The 26,760-nt window shown below is 40.1% G+C and overlaps 2 protein-coding genes across 2 annotated transcripts in view; both read right to left on the minus strand.

Annotated features, from left to right (window-relative positions):
- Positions 1–20,605, minus strand: part of LOC143034549 (dehydrogenase/reductase SDR family member 11-like) — a 37,752-nt gene extending 17,147 nt beyond the window's left edge. The window contains exons 1-5 of the mRNA XM_076200758.1: positions 20,458–20,605; positions 18,235–18,390; positions 17,768–17,936; positions 15,793–15,922; positions 5,967–6,096 (exon numbers count right to left, since the gene is read on the minus strand). Of these exons, the coding sequence (XP_076056873.1) occupies positions 5,967–6,096; positions 15,793–15,922; positions 17,768–17,936; positions 18,235–18,366 (561 nt within the window). The 5' untranslated portion in view covers positions 18,367–18,390; positions 20,458–20,605. The remainder of the gene's footprint in view (positions 1–5,966; positions 6,097–15,792; positions 15,923–17,767; positions 17,937–18,234; positions 18,391–20,457) is intronic.
- Positions 20,606–24,835: 4,230 nt separating this feature from the next.
- The window catches only part of LOC143034245 (uncharacterized), a 12,374-nt gene continuing 10,449 nt past the window's right edge, over positions 24,836–26,760 (minus strand). Inside the window, exons 2-4 of the mRNA XM_076200181.1 lie at positions 26,465–26,760; positions 25,417–26,356; positions 24,836–25,100 (exon numbers count right to left, since the gene is read on the minus strand). The exon at positions 26,465–26,760 is cut by the window's right edge and continues 403 nt beyond it. Of these exons, the coding sequence (XP_076056296.1) occupies positions 24,836–25,100; positions 25,417–26,356; positions 26,465–26,760 (1,501 nt within the window). The remainder of the gene's footprint in view (positions 25,101–25,416; positions 26,357–26,464) is intronic.

The raw sequence follows: 26,760 nt of genomic DNA on the forward strand, positions 1-26,760 counted from the left end.
ATATACCACGGGCTTTTCCCAGCTTACAAGGAAGGTAGCAAAGGTCAAATGGCATAATTCCACTCCCACTCATTTCATCCCCACCCATTCCACCCCCATTCACCACCTCCCTCCTTCCCTCCCTCTCATATTGGCTCCTCCTAGATGACAGATCATTCCTGCAACTTGCCCATTGCCCTGAGTTAGAAGCAATGCAACAAGACACAGCACATTCACAGCAAGGCTGCTTCCTTCAGTCAACAACCTCCCACTCCATCCCCTTATGCAGTAACATTGAAGATGGGGAAAAATCCCTTCAGGCTGTGTCAAAATAGTATTCATACATAACCACTCCCTACCTATCCTCCACCCACTCCCTTCAATGCATCACAGTATCATCCATATATAACCATTCTCCACTCACCCTATCTTTTGTCTTCTCCCTTCCTTCCTTAACAGACATTCTGTTGGTGGTGGTGCTTGAGTGTGGTGTTTAGGGTTCTGGCATAAAATTGTGTTTCTTTCATTTTCATGTGGTGTTCTATTGGAAGGATTTTGGTTTCTGTATGTAGGGAGTTTGTAAATTGTTTGTGTTTGTCTTTGTGATTATTGGAATCCATGCTGTATTTACCTAATTGTTTTACAGTATAAAGTACAGGAAAGGAGCAACACTCAATGGGTCCTGTCTCCTATTTTCTAATTTTCTAACATACCTAGACTCAAATTCATGTACAGTTCCAACTTAATATATATCCTTCATTTTCAATTATCATATTTAGATATGAACTCATGTATTGTTTGAACTTGGGTTATATCACCTAAGAGTTTCCACATATTTATGTATCTATATAAAAACTGTATTTCTTCATATTATTCAGATGTGTGGTCTTTTTTTATTTCCTCCCATGACCTCCTAAAGCCCTCCCATCTTTAATCAAATTTCTTCTGTCAGTGCAATATGTCCCCTTTGGTGACCTGAACAATGTAATCATATCACCTCTTTCTCTTCGATCTTTTGAAGTTGGCAGACCCAGTATTTTTAGTCTTTCCTCATATGGTTCATCTACCAGGCTCTGGACCAGTTTGGTTGCTGTCCTTTGTATTCTCTCGATCTTGCTTGTAGCCTTCACTCTGTGTGGGAATCATACTACTGACGCATATTCCAGTTTTGGACATATCAGGCTTTCGATGAATTCTTTCATCATCCCTTCATCAATAGTGGAACACCACTTTAATCTTAGTCATCTCCTATACTCCTCCTCATGTCTGTCAGGTGACAGGTTGTCTTTTATCAACACTCAAAAGTCTTTCTCCTCTTTTGCTTTTGTAATTGATTCACTTCCCAAGGAATTGTTTAAGGATGGTCTTTTGCCACTATTGCCCATTTCCAGTACTTCACATTTTTTTGGTGTCGAACTTCATTTCCTCTTCTTGGCTCCATGCAAAAAAAAAAGTTAGATCTTTTTGCAATAGTTTACCATTCTCCTTGTTTTTCATTCTTCTCGTGATTTTTGCATCATCTACAAACATGTTGGCATAGCTTGTTGTTCCTTCCAGCATGTCACTGACATAGACCATAAATATCAGTGGTGCAAGCACTGAACCTTGTAGAACTCCACTCATTACTGCTCTCCAGCCTGACATCTTATCCTTTACTACTGTCCTCATATATCATTCCTTCAAAAAATCTTTCATCCATTCTAGTAGTTTGCCATTCAGTCCTCTGTGCTCCAATTTCCACATAAGTCGACTGTGAGGTACTTTATCAAATGTCTTTTTCAGGTGCAGGTACATGCACCCACCCCTCTCTTGAAGCACATCAATCACTCTCGAGTAAAAACTCAAAAGGTACAACACACACAACCTCTCAGGTCTAAAGCCATGTGGAGACGTAGTCAAGGGTGGTTCTTATGAATTTTTTGTACATGGTTATTAGTTTCTTTCTGTTGACCAAAGTCTGTGCTAGTGAAACATTTAAGTAGGTTTGCTTCCTTGTTGATTTTCTCTGTCAGGTCTTTAATATGTATTTACATAGTTGTCTCCTACGGTAAAGGGAACTATGCTCGTAGTGTCCCGTCTCCGCATCTCGCAGTATCTTAAATTCGTGTACAGACGCTCCTCTACTTACGTTCATTCGTTTTACGTTTTTTCGATTTTACGTTTGAACTGACTGTAAAAAAAATTATTGTAAAAAAAAAATTGAGTGAATTTTTTTAGTTTAGCGCGCTCTCCGTAGTTCAAACGATACTTGCGCATGACGCTGCGTCCATTGTTTACATTGCACAAACGACAAACTGAACATGCCTTGCCTCTTCCTCCTCCTCCTCCCCCTCCTCCTCCACCATCTCAATTTATGTTGCTTGAATTTAATGTATTTGAAATTAATGTTATTATTTTACAATGTTATGTGTATAATATAATTAATGATTTAGGGGTGTTTTATAAGATACGGTAATAGAATTTACGGATGTATAGTACAGTAACAACTTACGTTCATTTTCAATTTACGTTCGGCCGTTCGGAACGTAACTAAAACGTAAGTTGAGGAGCGTCTGTATAGTTTTTGCACACACCATCATTTCGTCCAGTTTGTTCCATACATCAGCCACTAAGGGGAAAGCTGTTCTTTTTTCAGGTCTCTTCTATAACTCTCCTTTCTGAGTTTCTTTCCATGTCCTCTTGTATTTCTTGTATCCCATTTTAGTAAGTCTTCTCTATCAAGGACTTCTGTTCCTCTCATGATTCTATAGATGGTCAACAAATCTCCTCTTTCTCTTCTTTGTTCCAGGATCAATAACCCTAGCTTTAACAGTCTCTCTTCGTGTGACAGTTCTGAGAGTGTGGGGGCCATCTTCATAGTTATTCTTTAGATTTTTTCAATTTTCTTTATATTCTTTTTGGTACTGGGTGACCATAGCGTCGCTTTGTATTCCAGTCTTGGTCTTATCAGTGTAACTAGTATTTTCTTCACAATTTCTTCGTCCAAGTAAATGCCACTTTTATTGACCTCAGCAAGTTGTGGGTTTCTCCGACATGTCCTTTGTAATGATTACTCCCAGGTCTTTTTCAAATCCCACTTTCTTTACATCCTTTTCACCGATTTTATATTGTTCTGATATCCTGTTTTTATTTTTTCCAAATACCATTATACTACATTTCTTGATGTTGAAGTCTACTTCCCACTTCTGACTCCATTCCTAAATTTTGTTCAGATCTTACTTTTTCAAAAAATTTGCGTCATCAGCAAAGTTAGTTTATGTAATTGTCTACACCCTCGTCCATGTCATTCACATAAATAGCAAAAATTATTGGAGCCAGTACCGATCCTTGTGGAACTCCACTAATCACCTCTTTCCAAGTACAACCTTTATCTCTGAGCACTACTTTCATTTTTTCTTCCATGCAGGAAATCCTCCATCCATTCAAGTAGTTTGCCTTGTACCCCTCCTATGGTTTTCAGTTTTCCTAATAGTTTTTATGTGGCACTTTATCATTTGCTTTTTGTAGATCTAGGAAAGCACAATCAGCCCATTCATCTCTTTATTGCGTTATATCTAATAGTCTTGAGTAAAATCAGATCAGATTTGTGGCACATGATCTTCCCTGTCTGAATCCAAACTGTCTCGGGTTTAGTATGTTGTTCTCTTACAAACGTTTTGTCCATTTATTTTTGATAACTTTTTCACAAATTTTGAATAAAGTAATCGTAAGGGAAACCGGTCTGTAATTTGTTGGGTCTTCCTTGTTACATCCTTTATATATTGGTACGGTGTTGGCCATTTTCCAGTCTTCTGGTATTTTTCCTTTCTTAAACGAACAATTTACTAATATTGTATATTTTGAATACCAATTCTTCTTTACACTCCTTTAGTATCCAGTTTGCAATTCCATCCGGGCTGTGTGATTTTCTGACACCCAAGCTTATTATCTGATCCATTAATTCAGCTCGTGTTGCTATTATTTCCCCCATAGGGAAGGATTTCACCTCTCGCCCTTCATCCCAGTGTCATACTTTTTCCTATTGAAAACCGATTTGAAATGTTTATTCATGACCTCAGCCATTTCTATATCATCTGTATATTCCATGTTTCCCTGGCATAGTTTCTCTATTTCATGTTTGTTTTTCAATATACCACTCACATATCTATAGAATAGTTTTGGTTTATCCTTACATTTTTCTATTATGTCTTTTTTATCATTTCTTTTATCTTCCCTGCGTATTTTTACATATTCATTCCTTTCATTGATATATGTATGCCACTTTCTAGGATTGTTATCTTTATTTTTTCCATCTTTTTCAAGCTTTATTTTATTTCCTTTGTTTTTTGTTTTTTTATCTTATTAATATTATTTTTATTATTATTATTTTATTTTATTCTATTTCATTATATTTTATTTTATTTTATTATTTTATTTTTTATTTATTTATTTATTTATTTATTTATTTATTTATTTATTTATTTATTATTATTATTATATATATTTTTTTTTGCCTTGCTGCACTTTCTATTAAACCAGCACTTATTATATTCCTTTTCTTGTTTTTGTCTTGCTACATATTTATCCACCCCTTCATTATAGATTTCCTTCAGAATCTTCCATTTTTCTTCCATCTGTGTCTTTTCATTGTGAAATTTATCCCAACTCGCTTCTTGAAAAAAATTCTTAAGTTTCACAAAGTTCGTTTTACTATATACCAATCCCTCTTTTCTGTATTTCTCATTTCTCTCTATATATATATTTCCTCCTTTAATTCTAGTAGAAGTAATATGTGGTCACTCTTCCCGATTGGTGTCTTGTATTCAATTTTATCCACAATTTCAGGTTCTGACGTAAAGAATAAATCCAGTCCTGACGGTTCTTCATTATTTCTATATCTGGTGTTTTCTTTTACCCATTGTGTCATTGTATTTTCCATAGTCATGTCATGTGGGCTGAAAGTCATGTGAGTAGCAAATGTGAGGCCCAGAATTTTTGGGTTATTTTCCAAAGGAAAGATTTAGCCATTTAATTTTACTATAGGGTGGATTTTTCTATTCATAGTTATCTGGTGCGAGTATTGTCACCGATGATTTCTTGGATGAAGCTTCCATTCTCTTATTCTTGGGCCATTATTCCAGTTTCTTCAAGAAGGCTTAAGTGTTCTTTGCTGCTATTTTGTATTTGCTGTGCTGAGTTATTACTGTCTGGTCATCGGCATATGAGAGAACATTGTTTAATTCTGGTTCTGGAGTTAAGAGGTCACTCATGAAAAGTTTAGCACAGAGAAAGTATTGTACCTTGAGGGACTCCACTGTATATCCTTTTTATACCTGAGATTTGGCTGTTTTGGATTACTTTACTGGCCAAGTGGGTTACAGTGTTGTTATTAGCAGCGAAGGTTGAGGGGATGGTGATTTGAATCTAACCACTGGCAAAGTTGAACCAAGGGCATAGTTCATTAAATTCCATGCTACAAAAGTTCTCTATAAACGGCACTATCTTCGCCTCCCAATAGGGGAGAGTTTGACATTAAACCATATTATCATAATCATCACACTGTGTTCCTATTATAGAGTTGGTGAACCACTTCCTGTCATTATTATGAATGTCTGTCTCAATGATATTTTTGGATAGCATGTGTCTGGGGACCTTGTTGAAAGCTTTGTTTATATCTATGGCAACCATAACTGTTCTTTGCGGTGGGTATTTATTACTGAATCCTCTCTGTCCCTGTTCTGTGATGTTTGTGAACATGGTGCTGGTAGAGTTGGATACTAAAAGAATGCAGAGAATAACTAGTGGTTTTCAGATTCTGGAAACTAAGGAAATTTCTGCGGTAACTTTGCACAAGAATAAAGTTCACTGATGCTCCCCAGATATTATTGCCTTTTTTCTGAACTTGAGAATTCTGACTAATGGGGTTCAGACTTGGGAGAAGTTTCTGTATATACTGAAAAATATAAACATATCCCATATGGAAACAGCAGAAAAATAATTATACCTACTGTAACTCTTATGTGTGTCTTGGCAGTAACCAGCTCCTGTCTGAGTCCCTCCACTAGAGCAGTAACAGCAAACTTGGTAGCAGAATAAAAGTGAGTAGCATTTCTTGGAGTTACTCTGTGTCCTCCTAGGCTTTGGAATGAAATACACCATTCAAATTTGAAAAACCAATATTAACCAGAATTTTAAAATAATGCTTTGGTGAATGAGAATTTATATTTTAAGACTTTGGGAGGTTATGCAGATATACGGGATAGGAGGAAAGCTTCTCGGAGCTGTCAAGAGTTTTTATGAGAGTAGTAGAGCTTGTGTCAGGATTGGAAATGGAGAGAGTGAGTGGTTTGAGGTAAAGGTGGGACTTCGTCAAGGATGCGTTATGTCGCCCTGGCTGTTCAACTTATACATGGATGGGGTGGTGCGAGAGGTAAATGCAAGGGTAGTGGGTAAGGGTTGGAGATGGTTAAAGAAAATGGAGAAAAGTGGGAGGTGAGCCAGCTGTTGTTTGCGGACGACACTGCGCTTGTGGCAGGATCGGAGGAGGGATTGAGGAAGTTGGTGGCAGAGTTTGGGAGAGTATGTGATAGAAGAAAGCTAATGATAAATGGTGGGTAAAAGTAAGGTGATGAGATGTACAAGGGGTGAAAGTGGCAGTAGACTGGAAGTGAGCATTAAGGGAGAGCGACTGGAGGAAGTGGATAGTTTTAGATACTTGGATGCAAATGTGGCAGGGAAAGGTGGAGTGAAAGTGGAGGTAGAATGTAGATTGAGAGAAGCGAGTAAATGCCTTGGTGGATTAAAGAGTGTAATGAGGAATAGACATTTGGGAATGGATGCTAAGAGGAGACTGTATGAAGGAGTGATTGTGCCAACAGCACTGTATGGGGCAGAAACATGGAACATAAGAGAAGAAGAGAGAAGGAGTTTGAATGTGTTTGAGATGAGGTGTCTAAGAAGTATGATGGGGGTTACTAGGCTAGATAGAGTGAGAAATGAGGAGGTGAGGAGGAGAACAGGGGTGGAAAAGGAGCTGGGAGATAGGGTTGATGAAAGAATATTAGGATGGTTTGGACACATGGAAAGAATGAGTGAAGAAAGACTAGTAAAAGAGGTATGGAAGGCAGATGTGGAGGGAGTGAACATGAGGGGACGTCCTAGGATGAGGTGGATGGATGGGGTGAAGGGGGCTTTGGGGAAGAGGGGAATGTCTGTTGAGGAGGGACGGGAGAGGACAGAAGACAGGGGTGAATGGAGAATGGTTGTATATGGATGATGTTGTGATGCATGAGGTGGAATGGGCGGGGGGATGGGGGGTGAGGGAGTATGTGTGAGCAAAATTTGATGCAGCCCGAAGGGATTTCTCCCCGTCCTCTCATTTTATGCAATGGGGGGACGGAGAGGGGGGGGGGTCGCCGATTTAATGAAGCGGCCTTGCTGTGGATGTGCTGTGTCTTGCGACACTGCTTCTGACCCAGGGCAGTGGACAAGGTGCAGGGATGACCCGTCATTTCAGGAGGTGCTAAGATAAGAGGGAGGGTGGAGGGGTGTGGAGTGTATTCAGGGATGGAATGGGTGGGGATGATTTTATGCCTTTTTCTTTTTGGCTACCCCCCTTGTAAGGGGGAAAAAGCCTTGGTATATGTATGTATGTATGTACTTATATATATATATATATATATATATATATATATATATATACATGTATATATATATATATATATATATTTATATATATATGTATGTATATATATATATATATATATATATATATATATATGTATATATATATGGAGTGGAGCTTCTACAATTTTCTGGTTGGGCTTACCTACAAGTTGAAAATATGTCACGAGGTTTCTATATAGAAAACGGAGTCCTAATGCGAAAATGGAGAGCATCCACCGCAACCGCTGACCAGCCATGGCAAGTAAGGAATCGAATAGTCCTCCCTCTTGGTTTCAGGAATAATGTTCTAAGATTGGCTCATGATACTCCCTTAGCAGGTCACTTAGGGGTAAGAAAGACCTTGTTCAACATAACCCAACATTTCCATTGGCCCACGGTTGTCAAAGATGTTGCCCAATATTGTAAAACATGTCATACATGTCAACTTGTAGGGAAGCCCAACCAGAAAATTGTAGAAGCTCCACTCCATCCCATTCCTGTAATGGAAGAGCCATTTAAAAAAGTTCTTATTGACTGTGTAGGACCTTTACCTCCTTCAAGTAAAGGAAATCAGTACATTCTCACAATCATGTGTATGAGCACTCGTTTTCCAGAAGCAATTCCTTTGAAAAATATTAAAGCTCAAAACATAATCAGAGAAATGTTGAAATATTTCACTATAGTAGGATTTCCCAAGAACATTCAAAGTGATCAAGGAAGTAATTTTCTTTCCAACAAGTTTAGAGACACTCTTGTAACACTAGGTATAAATCATGTAACTTCCTCCGCCTATCATCCTCAATCACAAGGTGCTCTAGAGCGCTTTCACCAAACGCTCAAGACAATGTTAAGAATCTTCTGTGCTGAGAACACTCGAAATTGGGAAGACGGACTCCCCTTTTTGTTGTTCGCCACCCGAACAACAATTCAAGAAAGCCTTGGATTCAGCCCGTCAGAATTAGTCTTCGGTCATGAAGTCCGTGGTCCCCTAAAGATACTTCATGAACAATGGATGAAAGAAGAACCACCAGTTTCTTCTTTGAAATACGTGTCCCAGGTCACCGAGAAGTTGTTAGAAGCTTGGAAGTTGGCAAGAGATAACTTGACGAATGCTCAACGAGTAATGAAAGGTCGGTATGATAAAAATTCTAAACTTAGAACTTTCTCTCCAGGAGATCAAGTGTTACTTTATCTTCCCATACCAGGAGATCCATTGCAGGCTAAATACAAAGGACCCTATGAAGTCTTGTCCAGAGCCAGTGATCTCAACTACATAATCAAAACTCCAGACAGAAGAAAGAGTTCCCGTCTCTGTCACATAAATACCTTAAAACCTTATCATTCCAGAGATCCAATTCCAATTTGCAGCTCTACCACAATAGAATCGGAAGAGCCTCCTGATAACCTGCCTAATCCTCCTGAGATTCCCTTGGAAAACTCTCAGATACTACAAAATCTTCAGATAAAAGTAGGACACTTATCTGAGAAACAAGATGTAGCAGAACCATTGACTGACCTGTTGAGAAAAGACCACGACTTCGTGTGGACACCTACCTGTGAGACGGCCTTCAAAAACCTGAAGTCCCTTCTCACTAACGCACCAGTTCTAAGGGCACCCGATTTCCAACGACCCTTTCTCCTGCAAGTCGACGCCAGCGACACCGGTATCGGTGCCGCCCTCTTGCAAGAACACAATGAAGTTCTTCACGCTATCGCCTACTACAGCAAGAAGCTGTCCCCTGCGCAGAAGAACTACTCAACAATTGAGAAGGAGACGCTCGCTTTGGTCCAGGCCCTTATCCATTTCGAAGTCTACCTGGGTTCCTCAACTACCATTCAAGTATATTCGGATCACAACCCCTTAAAGTTCCTACAGACTATGAAAAACAAGAATCCGAGACTTACACGTTGGAGTTTATTTCTCCAACCCTTTAATCTAACAATTCATCACATTAAAGGCGTCTTTAATGTTTTAGCCGACGTCCTTTCTAGAACATAGCTTTTCAACAGAAAGTGAAAAGCTTTCCCAAACGGTGGAGGTGTAACGTAATATTAGATATTACGTCACCTCCCTTTCAACTTAGTTTCACTCAATGTCAACATATTTATCCTCTCACAAACATACTACCTATCTCTTCCATTTTATTCTCATCTGTATCACACACACACACATTAAAAGGCTCAACCTTTAGGTTTTTGGTTGGAAATCTCTTCCCTGACCTTCTATGTCTTGACTTTTTTTTAATGTACCCTTTAGGGCTAAAGAGAGTAGATGTAAAATCCTATGCTCCATCCTGTTTTAATTGCCTTTAACGACTCAAGTGGGAACACTCGGTGGCAGTTTTCATTCTCCCCTGTCACAGTGTTTGGCAAAACTGGAAATGTATATTAAGAGAAGTGGTACAGGACAGTATTACGAGTGGGGGGACAGCATAATGGAGGGACAGTCGCAGTATGATAAAATTATACAATTTCTCTATGAGCTGATATTTCCTCTAACATAGACAAAATGATGTGTGGCTCTGGTCCATAAAGGCACCCAATATAGACCCTAAAGTATCAGCAGCATGTTACTAAGCAGATTTATACTTTACAATAACATACAGCCAATACCCCAGATAGGGTATATATTTATATATATATATATATATATATATATATATATATATATATATACATATATACATTTATCAATCACAGTGCATTTTAATTCTAAGCCATCAACATCGGAAATACCGTGAAAGCACATGCAGAAATTGAAACGTAGTACGCCCGAGGACTTCAACCAAGACCAGTACGTAACAAGTGCTAGCAGTGACTTGACCACTACACCATCAAGGTGGATATTTTGATCAAAATGTATCTCTAGTCACTGTGACCCATTCAGTGTTGTACATATATATATTTATATATATACATATCTATCTATATATATATATATATATATATATATATATATATGTGTGTGTGTGTGTGTGTGTGTGTGTGTGTGTGTGTGTGTGTGTGTGTGTGTGTGTGTGTGTGTGTGTGTGTGTGTATGAGTGGAAGGGTGGTGAGGTAAACACCAGGAACCGTTGGAGTTTTATTTCTAACGTTTCGTCCTGAAAGGACTTCCTCAGAGTGTACACAAACAAATAATTGACAGTTTATATACCCACAGCTTACCCCGTTCCTCCCCGTTCGTCTTCGCTCCTCATGCACCCCCGTTCGGCATCACGAAGAACCAAGCTGGCCGTTACTCTCGCCAACTTTACAAATCCATCACGGTGGTTGCTACATGGATGTAAATTAATATAGGCTGCCTCAATTACTTTTCTTCTCTGTTTTGTTATACCTTTATGCAGCACCTCTGTTCTTTCCCAATCCGGTAGGTGGCCAAAGTTGTCAAGGTGGACCACTAACGAATTTGATGTTCTGTGAGCTCTGATGTCGCTTTTGTGTTCATAGGTACGTTTCTTTATCCCTCTGCTGGTTTCTCCGAAATAACTAATGGGACAGCTTTTACATGGAATTTTGTAAATCAAGCTGTTCTCTACTGTATCGACTTTACTATTGTTCTTACTCATCACAATCTCTCATATCCTGGTACCAGTGCCGAACGCAATTTTTAGCCCTGCCCGGGTGAACAACTGTTCGGAGAAACCAGCAGAGGGATAAAGAAACGTACCTATGAACACAAAAGCGACATCAGAGCTCACAGAACATCAAATTCGTTAGTGGTCCACCTTGACAACCTTCTTCTTATAAATTAGGTCATTTGTAGCTCTGGAGTATTTGTTTTCCCACTTTTAGTATTTCCTACTTTCTCTGCTGATACCCCAATGATATTCAGTAAATTCAAAGTCATATTTTCGACGATGTCCTCATTAGTTCTTACAGCTTCGAATCTATCTTTAATTTCTAAATGAAATTTCTTATTATTATCCTTAACCTTTGCAAGGCTTAATTCCATTTTTAAAAACAGTTTATTTCTCTCAGCTATGAAATTTAATTTAGCTGTGCAACCTACCATTCTATGGTCACTACCTATGTTGACTTTATTCATGACCATGACATTGCTAACACTCTTGCTCTCATCTCCTAATATGAAGTCTACTTCATTCTTTGTTGCTCCATTTGGACTTCTCCAGGTCCATTTACAACCTACATGCTTTTGGAAGAAAGTGTTCATTATCCTCATGTTGTAGTATATATATATACATTTATATATATGTATATGTATATAAATTACATATATATATACATATATATATATACATATGTATATATATACATATATACATATATATATACATATATATATATATATATACATATATATATATATACATATACATATATATAAATATATATATATTTATCTATATATGTATATGTATATATATATATATATATATTTATTTATTTCTGGGGTGCAAAAGGCTTTCAGCAAAAGACAGATCTCTGTGGGGTAAGGAAGGGAGAAGGCAGGAGATAGGGGTGAGTGGAGAATGATTGTATATAAATGATATTGTGACGCAAGGATAGGTGGGAGGGAGTAGGGGATAGGAGGGAGTAGGGAGTGGATATGTGTGAATGATATTTTGATGCAGCCCAAAGTGTTCTCTCTGTTTTCTCTCTCTCTCTCTCTCTTTTTTTCATGAGGGAATGAAGAGGGGCTTTGGGTCACCAATTAAGTGAAGCAGCCTTGCAGTGGATGCATTGTCTTATTGCATTGCTTCTGACCCAGGGCAGTGGGTTTGATACAGGGATGACCCTTCATCCACAAGGATCTGAGATGAGAAGGAGGAAGGGGTGGTGGACAGGAGTGGAATGGGTGGGAGCAGGGACATATATATGTGTATATATGTACTTGCTGCGAAGGTTGAGTAGATGGCGGTTCAAATCCTGCCACCAGTGAAGTTCAACCAAGAGCATGGTTCATTAAATTCCATGCTACAAAGCCCTCTGTGAGGGGCACCATATCATCATCAAACCATTATTGTTTGATTGACAATAAGATGGAGTAAAACGCTGCACATCAAAAGTTAATATATTGTACGTGAAAAGTACAATCTATGTCTTCACACTCTTTCACCACAGTCAAGAAAAATGACCCGATATGCACCCTACGAGAGCTCACGCTGTTCACTGCATGCGTGACTAAGCACCGGGTGGTCTGATCCAAAAACAGTTGCTAAATCTAATTTATACAATTATTTTAATTATTCACTCGCACACAAATTTACATTTATACACTTTCAGTTACATGACAACTTCAAATTTGATAGTAATAAAGATCTATATCCCATTCACTCAACTTTCGCATTACAAATAATTTGATAATTACTTAAGATGTACCAATGGCAATTAGGAAGTTCTGGAACATTCACGCTAACACGCATGTACATACACACATACAGAAATTCTAACTACGCATTTATCTGAATCTACATGTAGCATAATGCTAGCAACTTAGAGTACAATACATACATATATATATATATATATATATATATATATATATATATATATATATATATATATTACAAAGGATTACAAAGGCAAAGCATGCCGACAGGAGACCTTTTGATCCATATCTAGGTCGGATGCAAAAAAAAAAAAAATAATAATATTAATAATAAATTAAAACTATAACAATGTAAATAACAATTAAAATACATAAATAAATGCATTGGTATAGTTGAATAACAAACAAACAGGTAAATAGTAAATGATAATAAATTGACATATAACTAATAATAAATGAAAATCAGACAGACAAATTATAACAAAACAAAAACAAATAATATAACATAAATTATAATAATTACAGCATCTTACTTAGGTATTTATCTAAATGATTCTTAAAGCTTCGAACTGAACTACATTGCACTACCTGTGCAGGAAGTTTATTCCATTCATTAACTACACGGTTGGCAAAGTTGTTTCTACCTACTTCCAAATTGAATCTATTTCCGGATAGTTTGAGACCATTGTTTCTTGTCTGATTCTCATTCAGTGTGAAAATTTGGTCACTTTTGATGTTGTCAATTCCCTTTAAAATCTTAAAGACCTGTATCAAGTCACCTCTGAGTCTACGCTTTTTTAGGGAAAACAGATTCATGTGCTTAAGTCGATTTTCGTATGATTTATTTTTGATATTTGGAATCAGTTTTGTGGCTCGCCGTTGTACTTTTTCCAGTCTGTCAATGTCTTTAATGAGATTCGGTGACCATACGGAAACAGCATATTCCAAATGTGGACGAACTAACGATTTATATAGCTTGTTAATGAGTGATGGACTTTTGAAATCAAAAGATCGCGCAATCAATCCCAGAATCTTATTTGCTTTCTCAGAGGCTGAAATACACTGCTTGGATGATTTGAGGTCGTTACTGATAATTAGGCCGAGATCTTTTTCACTATCCACTTTTGTTAACGAATTTCCAAATAACTTGTAATCGTACTTGCTGTTATTTTTACCTATGTGCATTACCTTGCATTTACTTGTATTAAATTTCATTAGCCACTTTTCAGACCATTGCTGTAATTTATCTAAATCTTCTTGAATATCTAATTGGTTTGAGTGATCATTTGCCACTCCGCACAGTTTTGTATCATCAGCAAATTTGGAAACAGTAGATTTTAGTCCATGGTCTATATCATTTATATATACTATGAATAGAAGTGGCCCAAGAACGGAACCCTGAGGAACTCCACTTGCAACACTTTTCCATCCAGAAGTTTTTCCATTTAAAACAACTCTCTGTTTTCGACCTTTCAACCAATTACTAGTCCAACCTAATAGGCTACCACTTATTCCATGCAAAGCTAATTTAGTTAGTCTTTCGTGTGGGACGGTATCAAAAGCTTTTGCAAAGTCTAGATATATTAAATCTATATTGTTTCTTTTGTCATAATTCGAGACAACTGTGTTGTAGAATTCGAGTAAGTTAGTCACGCAAGAACGTTTCCGTCTGAAACCATGTTGGCTATCATTTATCAAACGGTTACTTTCTAAATGATATTCGATAGCATCTCTGATGATAGTTTCCATTATTTTTCCTACGATCGAAGTCAAACTAATAGGCCTATAGTTATTTGGTTTCTTTTTGTCACCTTTTTTGAATATGGGAGTAACGTTAGCTAGCTTCCATTCTCTTGGGACATCTCCGGATATGATGGATTTCTTGAAAATAATTTCTAATGGAACAACAATCTCATTTTTCATTTCCTTTAAGATTCTTGGATGCCAACCGTCAGGCCCTGGTGTTTTATTAACTTTGAGTTTGTCTATACACCTTTTAATTGTTTCTTTTGTTATATTTACCGTAGTGAGTAAGTTTACCCCAGACTTTTCACAGGTTTCAGTTTGGAATTCACTTTGAGGTGTTTCGTTTACGAATACCGAGCTAAAATAATTGTTTAAGAGATTACACATTCCTTCATTTGAATATTCAAGTTGACCGTCAGCAGATAATAGTGGACCAATGTGATTCCTAACAACCTTTTTATCTCTAATGTAACTATAGAATTCTTTGGGATTCTCTTTGGATTTCTCAGCGATGTTCATTTCGTATTGTCGTTTTCTTTTTCTTATTGTCTTTTTTAAATCTCTCTGTATTGATACATAACTTTCATAGTCATTAGATGCACCCGAGCACTTATATTTCTTATAAGCCTGTCTCTTTTTAGCAATACTTTTTTCAGTTTCTTTGTCGAGCCACTTTGGGCGAGCCTGATTTGGGGGACGTCTGTCTGTATATATATATATATACACATACATCAAAAGACCTCTTCTCTTTATAAAGTTGTTGGCCAGCCAAAACATGTACCTACACTTCACCAATCTCATATTAATTTGTTCTTCCTTTCATCTTAGTTCCTTGTGGTTGAAGGGCCAACCATGACTTCAATCCACTGTCTAGATCAGCAGCAATGCAGCAAGACAAAGCATATTTTTTATTCATTCTTTCTTCAAAACTTAACAACCTGTGACAGCTTTCTTTCCAGCCCCATTCTCTGCCTCACCTCCACATTTCCCACTTTATTCATTCTTACAAAATTCATTTTTCTCAAACACATCGTCACAAAAACTTAATGTAAATGCTATGCATAGCATTATTGCATTACCCTTTCCGCAAAGTTAAGCCCATTAATTAGAATGAAGATCAGTTCAGAACTAACCTGTTTATATGAAATATGTGTCCATCGTCTACACCACGTTCCCTCATAGATGCCACAGCCTCCTTTGTGCACAAGCACAATGCCACCACATTCAAATCCAGCATTTCTCGCCACTCCTTGGGAGTCCCCTCTGTTGGTACAAATTATTTTAGGTTAGACCTGGTAACACATGCAATTATAACATTTAGGTCATATGCTAATTGGGAAAAAAATGCATTAATTGATTTATCAATTGTTGCCTTGAATTTCACTAGGTAGAAAACCTGCAGAATCACAGTGGCTGACCTTGAGCCTTTCCAAAGATCTCTCTTGTGGTAATTGTTGTTACGGGAATTGCATTGTTTACCTTGAGCTACGGCAATTTCCCGAAAGCTTGTTTAATTTCGAATCGGGAACCTTTCCTGAAACTTCGTACCACACTATCGTAATTCTAATTTACTATTAAACTCCCCTCCCTCTTTATTCTTATTAAGCCTATGTTGTAATTTTGATTAACAAATCGGGAACTTTGAGAACTTACTTAAAGTATTAGTTGTTCCGTGGTTTCGAACCTTTTTACGAGCTTGTAATGCCACGTCCACACGGTCGAGCACTGCCCGCTGTGCACGAGGGCTTTGCTCGACAACGGGCAATTTCAGCGGGCAAACCATCAAACTGTCCGTTCCCGGCGCCATTTGCGGGCAGTGGGTGGAGGGCTGACATCGCTGCCAAACGCACGAGGTGAGGTGCGAGCAAAGTTAGCAAACCCGCTCAGTACAGACCGAAGTTACCTTTACCACCATGTCCGCACCTAGTACTAGTGTGTACTGGTCTCGACAAGACGTGCTATTGGGGCTATGCTTTTCCTCATATTTGTCTTTTGTCTTTATATACTGTATATGGCTCCACTTTCGAAAGGAGAACAGAAAAGATGCTTATGTTCATTCTCATGTAATTGCAAAACAATTGTTCATTTTCATCCTGCAATTCACTTAGCTTCCCATCGAATCACGTCTTTATAACCACTCCCGGCACCAGACATGTCTCCGTGATTTCTTCTTTTTCTTTTTAATACAGGCAGCAATTATAATGCTGTAAAGTGCTACCTTCTTTCCAAGTATGGCGGGAACCATGGTTTTCGTACCGCACTGAACCACTCTCTCCCAACCTCTGCTTGCGGCCAACTAACCTCCAACCACCATCGTCAGCCGTGTGGACACTTCGCGGGCAGAGTCTGCGGACTTTGCCCGGTAAGGGCAAAGTCTGCCAGGCACAGCTCGACCGTGTGGACGCGGCATTAGAATCCCAGCCGAACGAGACTACATTTCGTTAACTGAACGTCAGATAACCTTCAGCGCTGGTACCAAACGCTTCGCTTAAAAACCTCGGCAAAGGAATCTTTACAGTTCTCTCGAAGCTTCACCCCTTCAAGAATACACTACAAGTTCAGACATTATGTCAGAGAACTCAACCAGGTAAGTTCTCTGACGTTCTTGAAAAAATAAGATCATAATTACAATACTCTGAAGAGAAACGTACAGCTGTTATCTGTGTTGTATTAGTTCAAGACAATTTCTATATCATCTGCTGAAAATGGTAGAGGATGAGGAGCTGTCACCAGGTGTCAGCTCTCTATGCATGAAAAGTTATAAGAAATACAGTTCAAGTTGTTAGAGACAGATCTTGGGTCCAGTCCAGAGACCAAGAGTCAGCTACTCAAGGCTACACCTCCTTATGGATGGGAGGGGAGAATGGGTTATGGAAATGGGCAGCTTTTCTGCAAATCTTGAAGGACCACCACATACAGGTACCCATCACTGATACCACTTTATTAGTTATTATTACTCTAAACAAACAAATTATTCTTACTGGAAAATGTCAATCTATAGTTACAGTGTTTCCTTGCAAAAGATGGTTAATAGAATTATAATGCAAAGAAATTCATAAACTGTGTGAAGATACTATCAATTATCTACAAGAAACAACTATTACTAACCTAATAAAGAGTTTTTCCAGGACATTCCAGCATTATTAATACAAACATCTACTCCTCCAAAATCATTCTTGATCCTCTCAAACATGGATAGAATTTCAGCATCCTTAGTGAGGTCACACTTCAATGGAATCAAAGTGCCAGATTCCTTTGCTAACTCCTGTGCCAAGGCCTGGAGTAATATTAAATTGTTATAAGAAATGTAAGCATATCATTTTGTTGTTATTTTTCAATGCATTTTTATTACACAAGGAGGCAGGTACATATGAAGGTAAAGAAAAGTGAAAAGATAAACTAACCTAGAATAGATGAATTTCACAAACTTCACCATTCAATAAGCACAACCAGTATTATATCAAATATATCACCTTTCTTCAACCACATGTATCAATGCTGTGCACATTCATTAGACACTACTTTCAAGAAAAAAAAAAGAAATAGATAAATAAAAGTTAACCATGATGACATACTTGGATACGATCTACATTCCTAGCTGCTCCAACTACCTTCATACCCTCAGTCACGAGTGATTTGCATATAGCAGCACCAATCCCAGCACTTGCACCTGTTACCAAGGCAACTCTTCCACGCCAGCGTTCCATGACCCAACCTTGACAGTTCCTGAGCTGCATGATAAAAAAAAAAATCATGTATCACTGAACTACCTGAAATATTCTTAAACAAGTAGAGCAGCAGCACTACCTTTTGGAGGCAGATTGTTTATGCAAGCTAGGATCAGAAAATAAAACCAGGAGGCCATTCCTAATTTCTAGGCATGCACTCCACTGAGGGGCATAGGAGGGGTCATCTCCCTGCTAAGTAATATGCACCCAAGGGTCAGGGGAGGGAGCCACTACCCCCCCCCCCCCACCTGGGTAATCATAATCCCAAATATATAATTTGCTTCCCATGTCAACTTGGGAGACATTAAGTTAGGTTAGATTATGTTAGGCTAGTTTAGGTTACTTTAGATTTTTTTTTAGAAGCTCACACCTACGCGATACAGCCATAGACAATTGAATATTGATATTATAATCTATAATACACCAACGTAATATACGTTTGTATTGGCGGGAATCAATAACAGAAAAAGTTGCTAAAAGCGATACACTAACGAACAGAGCTGCGGCGACTGATTGAGACACCATCTTTGTTTTGATGGATGCGGAGATCGAAGTGCATACCTATGAGATTCATGCATTTCTTTAAGCTATGCAACTCTACACCACGCAGTCCGATTGGATTACTAAGTACAGGTTAGGTTAGGTTGAAATATACGAATTTATCATGTTTATTTCTTCGACCTCCGAATCTATGAAAACAAAGATGGCGTCTCAAGCAGTCGCCGCGGCTTCGTTTGTGTCACAACTTTGCGTTGTGACACACTACCTTTTACTTCCCATCTTCTTTCGTCTCTTTTCAGCCCCTTCGATTATCATTTTCCTTTGCTCTATGGAATCGCTGACACACTGCCTACCCCACATTTTCTTTCGTCTCTTTTCAGCCCCTTCGGCTATCACTTTTCTTTCGCTCTATGAAACCGCTGGAAGTCTTAAGGTCTCTAGTGACTACTTGATATTTTACTTCCCCTTCTCTCCAGCAATTGCTGTGCGAGTTTAGCACTAGTTAGTTACAGTTCCTTATCGAGTTTAAGTATCTTCTATTTACTCAGGAATCCCCCCCCCACCTTCTTCCAAGTTGTCTCTTCGTATGCTCAAGATCGAAGTCATCACAGATGTTATAATGTTAAGTTTGAAATGTCTCAACTTCTCAGTTTTACTAGTTCACCATATTACATTTGTATCCTTGTACTTTATTATTAGGATTGGTATATTTTACCTATGTATTACCATTTGATTTTGTTTCTCAATTGTTCTGCCTAACCCCCCCCCCCCCTTAGCGCTTGCCACTTCTTGTCTAGGATAGTTTTAATTTGGCTAGTTAGTATCATATATTCTTCTATCGTAACTAGTAACTACCCCATAAGACTATTAGAAATGCTCTAACTCCTGCCCAGACATTGCGTTGCATTCCTCTCGAAATTTAGTGATCAGAAAAGTGATAGCCGAAAACAGTGCACTGGACACCATGCATAGAGCATATAGTAAGTAGTAGGCATCACGTTCTCACGTGTGAAGGCACACCACACTCTCCTATAGAGCCCGTCTTATGAGGACCTCGCATCCTCGACATGCTAAATCGTTGGCCATCGCTAGTCACGTAACAGTGACATATGTCTAGTGTCCCGGAAACTTACTGAAACAAGAAATGTGTTTCGTGACGCCCCCACAAAGGTGCATCGGAACATGCTTGAACTGTGTTTCTCGACATGCCCCGAAATCAGGATCTACAAGTTCAATCGAAGTTCATGCCAAACCCACTCCAGTGATTCAATTCGTATTCAGGAACTAAAACTTTTAGTTAATGTAGGAAGCGGAAGATCGGGGAAAGGAAATCATCTGTCGCGATTCCCCTCCCCGACCACGTGTTCAGTCCCAAATAGCTGAGGAAGGTACTGCCGTACGGGGAATACTAAACGGGTAATTACGATAAGAACGAACATCCGATTCTTTCAAGTAAGGAAGAAAAATGTTAAAACTATACATTTTCAAAACAAAATCACATATATGGACACTGCTGAATTTTATCCCGGAGCCCTAATCAAAGACAGTAAATGACAAAAATCAACTCACCTTATAACCAAAGATAACTTAGTTGTTCCTCAACCCCGTAACCAAGTTTGTTAACGTCAGTCTTATTCTGGCGGTTGAAGATAACTGAAAGAATATCAAGGAAAGTTGGGAAGTTACGAGTATGTACACTATAGCCTATCCTAAAAGATAAATACATTTCAATAAAGGAAAAGAAAGCAATATCTGAATCAATCTTGGTATCAATTTTAATATATGCTTCAGAGAGTTGGACATTAACATTAAGAGAATGGAGTACAATTCAGTCAGCAGAGATAAGAACACTGAGAACAATAGTCAATAGAACTAAAGAGATCGAATCAGAAATGGTGAAATGAGAGAAATGGTTGTAGTAACATCAGTTACAAGTAAGATAGAAAAGGCTCAACTAAGATGGCTTGAACATGTAGAAAGAATGAGGGAAGAGATATTTATAAAGAAGAGATAGAACTAGAGACCAAAAGCCAGAAGGTCTAGAGGAAGACTGACTTCGAGCTGGAAGAATGAAGTGGAGTAAGTCCTGGAAGCAAATGGAATAGGGACGTTGGAGGAGTTGGGGAAGAAAAAATTTAGAGTACTAACTGGAAAAAGAATGCTGACCTACCTGGGAACAGAAGTGAAATGAAGGCTTCCGCCAAACGCCGGTTAAATATAGCTAATCTTCGTGTAATCAGAAAGCACGTTATCTTTCCGTGAACATCCTTGATCGATCGAAGTGGGCAACTAAGATTTCTGAGAAAAATAATGCTCGCAAGGAAAGGTCACCTAATCAACATATTTGTACTTCTATACCAACAGTTAAGGTGTGATCACAATTCATAAGACTTCTGTTTGCAATAAGCCTATCACTTAACCTATCACTGAGTCTTCAATCCCGTATTATGTAAAATAAGTACATGAAGATAGAGAAACCCTATTTTTTCAATGCCCAATTTATAGTGGTCCATGGTGCATAAAAAAAAATCTAGCGCTATTGTCACGAGACAAGAGACCACTTTGTAGCCGATGTTGTTTACGGTCACTAATGTAGCGACGATGTTACTGCGAGAAGAGAAAGTGGTTTGGTGAGTTAGTTTCCTTTATTTGTAAGGTAAAACTGAACTGATATTACATTTTTTTAATGAAAGTCCCAGCGGAGCTAGCCGATTTAGGGACTGCCTTATAATTTATGGAGGGATTTTGGGTAAGGGTTCTACTTATGAAGGCACTTAGCCTATGTAGGGGTGCTTACTGAGCCGTGTTTGGGCTTGTGTACAGGGGGAAAGAGTTGTTGTGTTAGAGTATTTAATATGTGTGCATTTTTTTCTAGGATAGATGAGGATAGAGATAAATGTAGAAAAGTTAAAGTAGTGTCCCCACTGGGGAGGAGCAGATGATTTTTGCTGATGGTGATGTGTCTAGAGAGTTGATGATAGCAAATACAGTGTTTAGTAAGAAAGTCAAGCATAAGTACACATGGGAGGGGGTGGTGGATGGAAGGGTGGTAGATAGAGCGTTAATGGACTATATACTGGTAACCAGGAGTATAGTAGGAAGAGTTAAGAATGTATATGTTTTAAGGGGAGAGAGGGGGGAATATTAGAACATTTTTTGGTGGAAGGTAAGTTGAGAGTGGAGGATAGATGGAGAAAGAGAGGTAAAGGACAGAAGGTAGGGGGGTGTTTAGAGTGAACTGCTTAAATGAGAAAGAAAAGGAGAAGGAGTACAAGAAGCTGAGAGGGGAGTGGAAGTGAAGGATAGAGTAGAACTAGGAGTGGAGGAGGAATGTGGATGGTTCAAGGAGGGAGTCATAAGGTGAGCAAAGATGGTGTGTGGAACAAGGAGGATGGGAGGAAATAGAAGGAAAGGTAGTGAGTGGTGGGATGAGGAAGCAAAGAAGGTTGTAGAAGAGAAGAAGCGTGTTTTCACAAATTGGTTACAAAATAGGACGAGAGAATCATATGAGAGGTACAAAGAAAAGAAAAGAGAAGTAAAGCATAAGATAGAGGCAAAGATGAGAGTAGATGTGAAATGGGGTAAGATTACGACAGAAATTTTTGAAAGTTATAAAAAGATGTTTTGGAAGGAAACTGGGAGAGAAAGAGGTGAATCAAGTAGAGAAGAAAAGGTAAAAGGTGCAGATGGAGAGGTGATAATAGAAGAAACAGCACTAAGAGGAAGATGGGCAGAGTATCTTAGGGAGTTGCTAAATGTGAAGGAGGATAGGGAGGGAAAGGTAGTTGCAGTGGGAAGTGCTAAGAAAATGAGAGTGGTGAATGAGGAAAATGGAGGAGAAATAAGGAAAGATGAAGTGAAGGCAGTTGTTAAGATGATGAGAGCAAGTAAGGCACCTGGGTTGGATAGATATCATGCAGAATGTCTGAAAAAAGGAGGTACCGCGATGGTGGACTAGCTGGTGTGGTTATTTGATGTTTGTTTAAGAGAGGGTAGAGTACCGGAGGACAGGAGGAGTGTCTGTATAGTTCCACTTTACTAGGGAAAAGGGGACAAATGTGAGTGTAGTAGTTTCAGAGGGATCATCTTCTTAAGTGTAGTTGGGAAAGCTTATGGGAGGGTCTTGATTGAGATAACTAGGAGAGGAACAGAGGGAGCAATTGGTGAGGAACAGTATGGGTTTAGGACAGGTAGGGGTTGCGTAGATTAAATTTTTGTGGTAAGACAGATATGTGAGAAAGCTTTAGAAAAAGGTAAGTACTTTTTTTTTTGGGGGGGGGGGCTTTTATGGATTTGGAAAAGGCCTATGACAGGGTAGACATTAAGGCACTGTGAGAGTACTGCAGATATATGGGATAGGAGGAAAGCTGTTAAGAGCAGTCAAGAGTTTTCACGAGAGTGGTAGAGCTTGTGTTAGGACTAGAAACAGAGAGAGTGGTTTGAGGTAAAGGTGGAACTTCGTCAGGGATGTGTTATGTCACCCTGGCTGTCCAATTTATACATGGATGTGGTGGTGCGAAAGGTAAACACAAGGGTAGTGGGTCGGGGATTGGAGATGGTGAAAATGGAGAAAAGTGGGAGATAATCCAGTTGTTGTTTCCTGACGACACAGTGCCTGTAGCAGGATCAGAGGAAGGATTGAGGAAGTTATTGACAGAGTTTGAGAAGGTGTGCAAAAGAAGGAAGTTGAAGATAAATGTGGGTAAAAGTAAAGTGGTAATATGTGCAAGGAGAAGAAGTGGCAGCAGACAGGAAGTGAGTATTAAGGGAGAGAGACTGGAGGAGGCAAATAGTTTTAGATACTTGGGTGCGAATATGGCGGGAAAGGGAAGAGTGGAGATGGAGATAGAATGTAGATTAAGAAAAGCGAGTAAATGCATGCTAAGAGGAGATTGTATGAAGGACTGATTGTGCCGACAGCACTGTATGTGGCAGAAACATGGAATTTAAGAGAGGAGGAGTTTGAATATTTTGAGATGAGGTGCCTAAGAAGTATGGTAGAGGTTACTAGGCTGGATAAAGTGAGAAATGAGGAGGTGAGGAGAACAGGGGTGGAAAGGAATTTGGGAGATATGGTTGATGAAAGAGTATTGGGATGGTTTGAACACATGGAAAGAATGAGTAAAAAAAGATTAGTAAAAGAGGTGTGGAAGGCAGAGGTGGAAGGAGTGAACATGAGGGGGCGACCTAGGATGAGATGGATGGATGGGGTAAAAGGGGCATTGGTAAAGAGGGAAATGTCTGCGGAGGAAGGACGGGAAAGGACTGAAGATAGGGGTGAATGGAGAATGGTTGTGTATGGATGCTGCTGCTATGCATGATGGGGAGTGGGTGGGGGATGGGGAGGTGAGGAAGTATGTGTGAAAAATAAATTGACGCACCCCGAAGGGATTTCTCCCGGTCTTCTCCTTTTCTGCATGAGGGGACTGAGAGGGGAGGTCGCCGATTTAATGAAGCGGCCTTGCTGTGGATGTGCTGTGTCTTGCGACACTGCTTCTGACCCAGGGTAGTGGGCAAGATGCAGGGATGACCCGTTATCCAGGAGGTGCCAAGATAAGAGGGAGGGAAGTGGGTGGATGGGAGTGTAGTATGTTGGGGACGGAATGGTGGATTTTTTTTCTACCCCCCTTGTAAGGGGAAAAGGGCCTTTTTATATGCATGTTTGTACCAGGTTTCTGGCGTCGGAGGTGCTGTCAGCTCTTAGTAGGACTAGGGCTGTGGGGTCACCGAGAATGTCTCGTAGTGGCTGGAAGTGGACCTCCATCGCAGGACATAGACGAAGGCAGTTTGAAAAACACCAATTCCGTGCCACAGGTGCAAATGTATGGGGGCAATGAAGAAAATGTGGGAGGGGTCGGCCCAAGGCAGCAGCAAGTTTAGGATAGTTCGACTTCCAGAGGTCCCAAGCAGCACGATCGATCCTGTTGAAGGCGTCACTGGCTGTAAGTTAGACAGGGATTTCTTCTTCTTCAGGTGCCAGGGCACCATGCTTGGCAGCTTTGTCCGCCATCTCATTGTCGTGAAGTCCCACATGTGAGGGAACCCACTGGAAACGGAGACGGACACCTAGCCTGTCAGCCTCGACCGAACGGTGCAGGATGTCGTCCAGGATGTCTGGATGGCTATCAGACTTGACTTCGAGTCTGATAATACTGTAACTCGTGATGGCGGGAGGGGAAGGGCGATAATTTTTCTCGTCGTTTCCCGGATGGCTACAGGATTATGGTTGGAGGAAGCCTTACATCGAAGGACTCCCTAGTAATATCTAGGAAGATGCCCTTTTTTTTTTTTTTTTTTTTTTTTTTTTTTTTTTTTTTTTTTTTTTTTTTTTTTTTTTTTTTTTTTTTTTTTTTTTTTTAAGCTTGTATTGAGTCCCAGCGGCCTCCGCCGATTAAGGGACTGTGTTTTAATTAAAATGTGTCTCGTAGCTTGGCTGGGTTAATGATTAGGGCATGATGTAGGTGGGTGTAGCATGGATTCCATTGGGAGGGGTTTCTTAGAGGCGGGGGTGTTTTGTAGCAAAGTTACAACAGGGACCCTACTGGGGATGAGCAGGTGAGTTTTGCTGCAAGGGCTAGGTGCCCCTGTCCGGCGTCCATATTACTACCTCCCCAGAGACGGTGCAGGGCTGTAGTTGGATCCCCCAGGAGGTCCCTGGGGTGCTGGAAGTGGTGCCCCAGGGCGGAGCAGATGAAGAGACAGAGGTTGAAAAAGACTAGCTCTTTGCCGCATGTGCATGTTGTATCCGTGTGTTGGGCTCGCCAGTGGTTTACCCGGATTCTGGATGCCATGGCCAAGGTATGCGGAGGCAGTGCAGGTAGAATTTTGTGGGTGGGTTCAGTGCCGGTTGTGGTGGGACATCCTCGGCTAGCTGCAATATTCACATACTCCTCTCTCCATAGTTCCCATGCAGCGGCGTCGATCTTCTTATAGGCATCACCAGTCGAGGGTGGGACGAGCATGGCGCTATCCTCATAGCCTAATGCACCCCGTTTGGCCACTTTGTCGGCTTTCTCATTTCCCTCGAGTCCTACGTGGGCGGGTACCCATTGGAACAGGAGACTAGTGCTGAGTTTCGCTATTTCGGTCGAGAGTCGAAGGACTTCTGCACTAAGCTCTGGTCTGGAGGCGCAGTAACCACTCAGAAGCAATTCTAGGCTCGAGCGAGACTCCATCAGGATTGTGACCCTTGGAGGTGGGTGGGGGAGGGCGATGATTTCCCGGAGGGCTTCTTGTATGGCGAGTAGCTCGGCTGTAAGGATGGTGGTGGGCGTTATTTTCCCGGCGATGGCCTCTCCTGTGGGTTCCAGGTAGACGCCCGCACCCGTGCGGCTGTCTTCCATAACCAATCCATCGGTGTATACCCGGAAATCTTCTGCGAATTCCTTCGCCAGGAGTTCCCTGGTGCGAGCTATCAGCAGGTGGGGAGCTGCTTTTTTTCCTAGTCCTCGTATATCCGTCTTTACCTCTGGCGGGAGGAGGTCCCAGGGGGGAAAGTGGTCTACTTGGCACTGGGCGATGAGGCGGCGATCGCTGGGTTAAAGTCCAGCTCGGAGACACAGGTCTTAAACAGAACCTGGCAGGCCCTGAGTGGGCTTGCCGTGCGGTGCCGAGATCCATCCTTCACAGAGTTCCTCGTCCGTGGAATTGGGTACCCTTACTGAACCGGAGAGGTACCGGCAGGCATCCCTCCTGATCCAGGCCCAGAGGGGTAGTATGCCAGCTTCGTTGTATACTTGTTCGTGTGGTACTGACTTCGGAAAGCCGAGTGCTACACGTAGGGCTTGGCATTCTACCCTTACCATGCAGAGCAGTTTCTGTCTGGGTAGGTCGTGTAGTACTGGGGCCGCGAAGAGGAGCCTTGTGCGAACG

This window comes from Oratosquilla oratoria, chromosome 17 (genome assembly GCF_046742065.1).
Source record: "Oratosquilla oratoria isolate Oo_2021 chromosome 17, ASM4674206v1, whole genome shotgun sequence".
NCBI lineage: Eukaryota > Metazoa > Arthropoda > Malacostraca > Stomatopoda > Squillidae > Oratosquilla > Oratosquilla oratoria.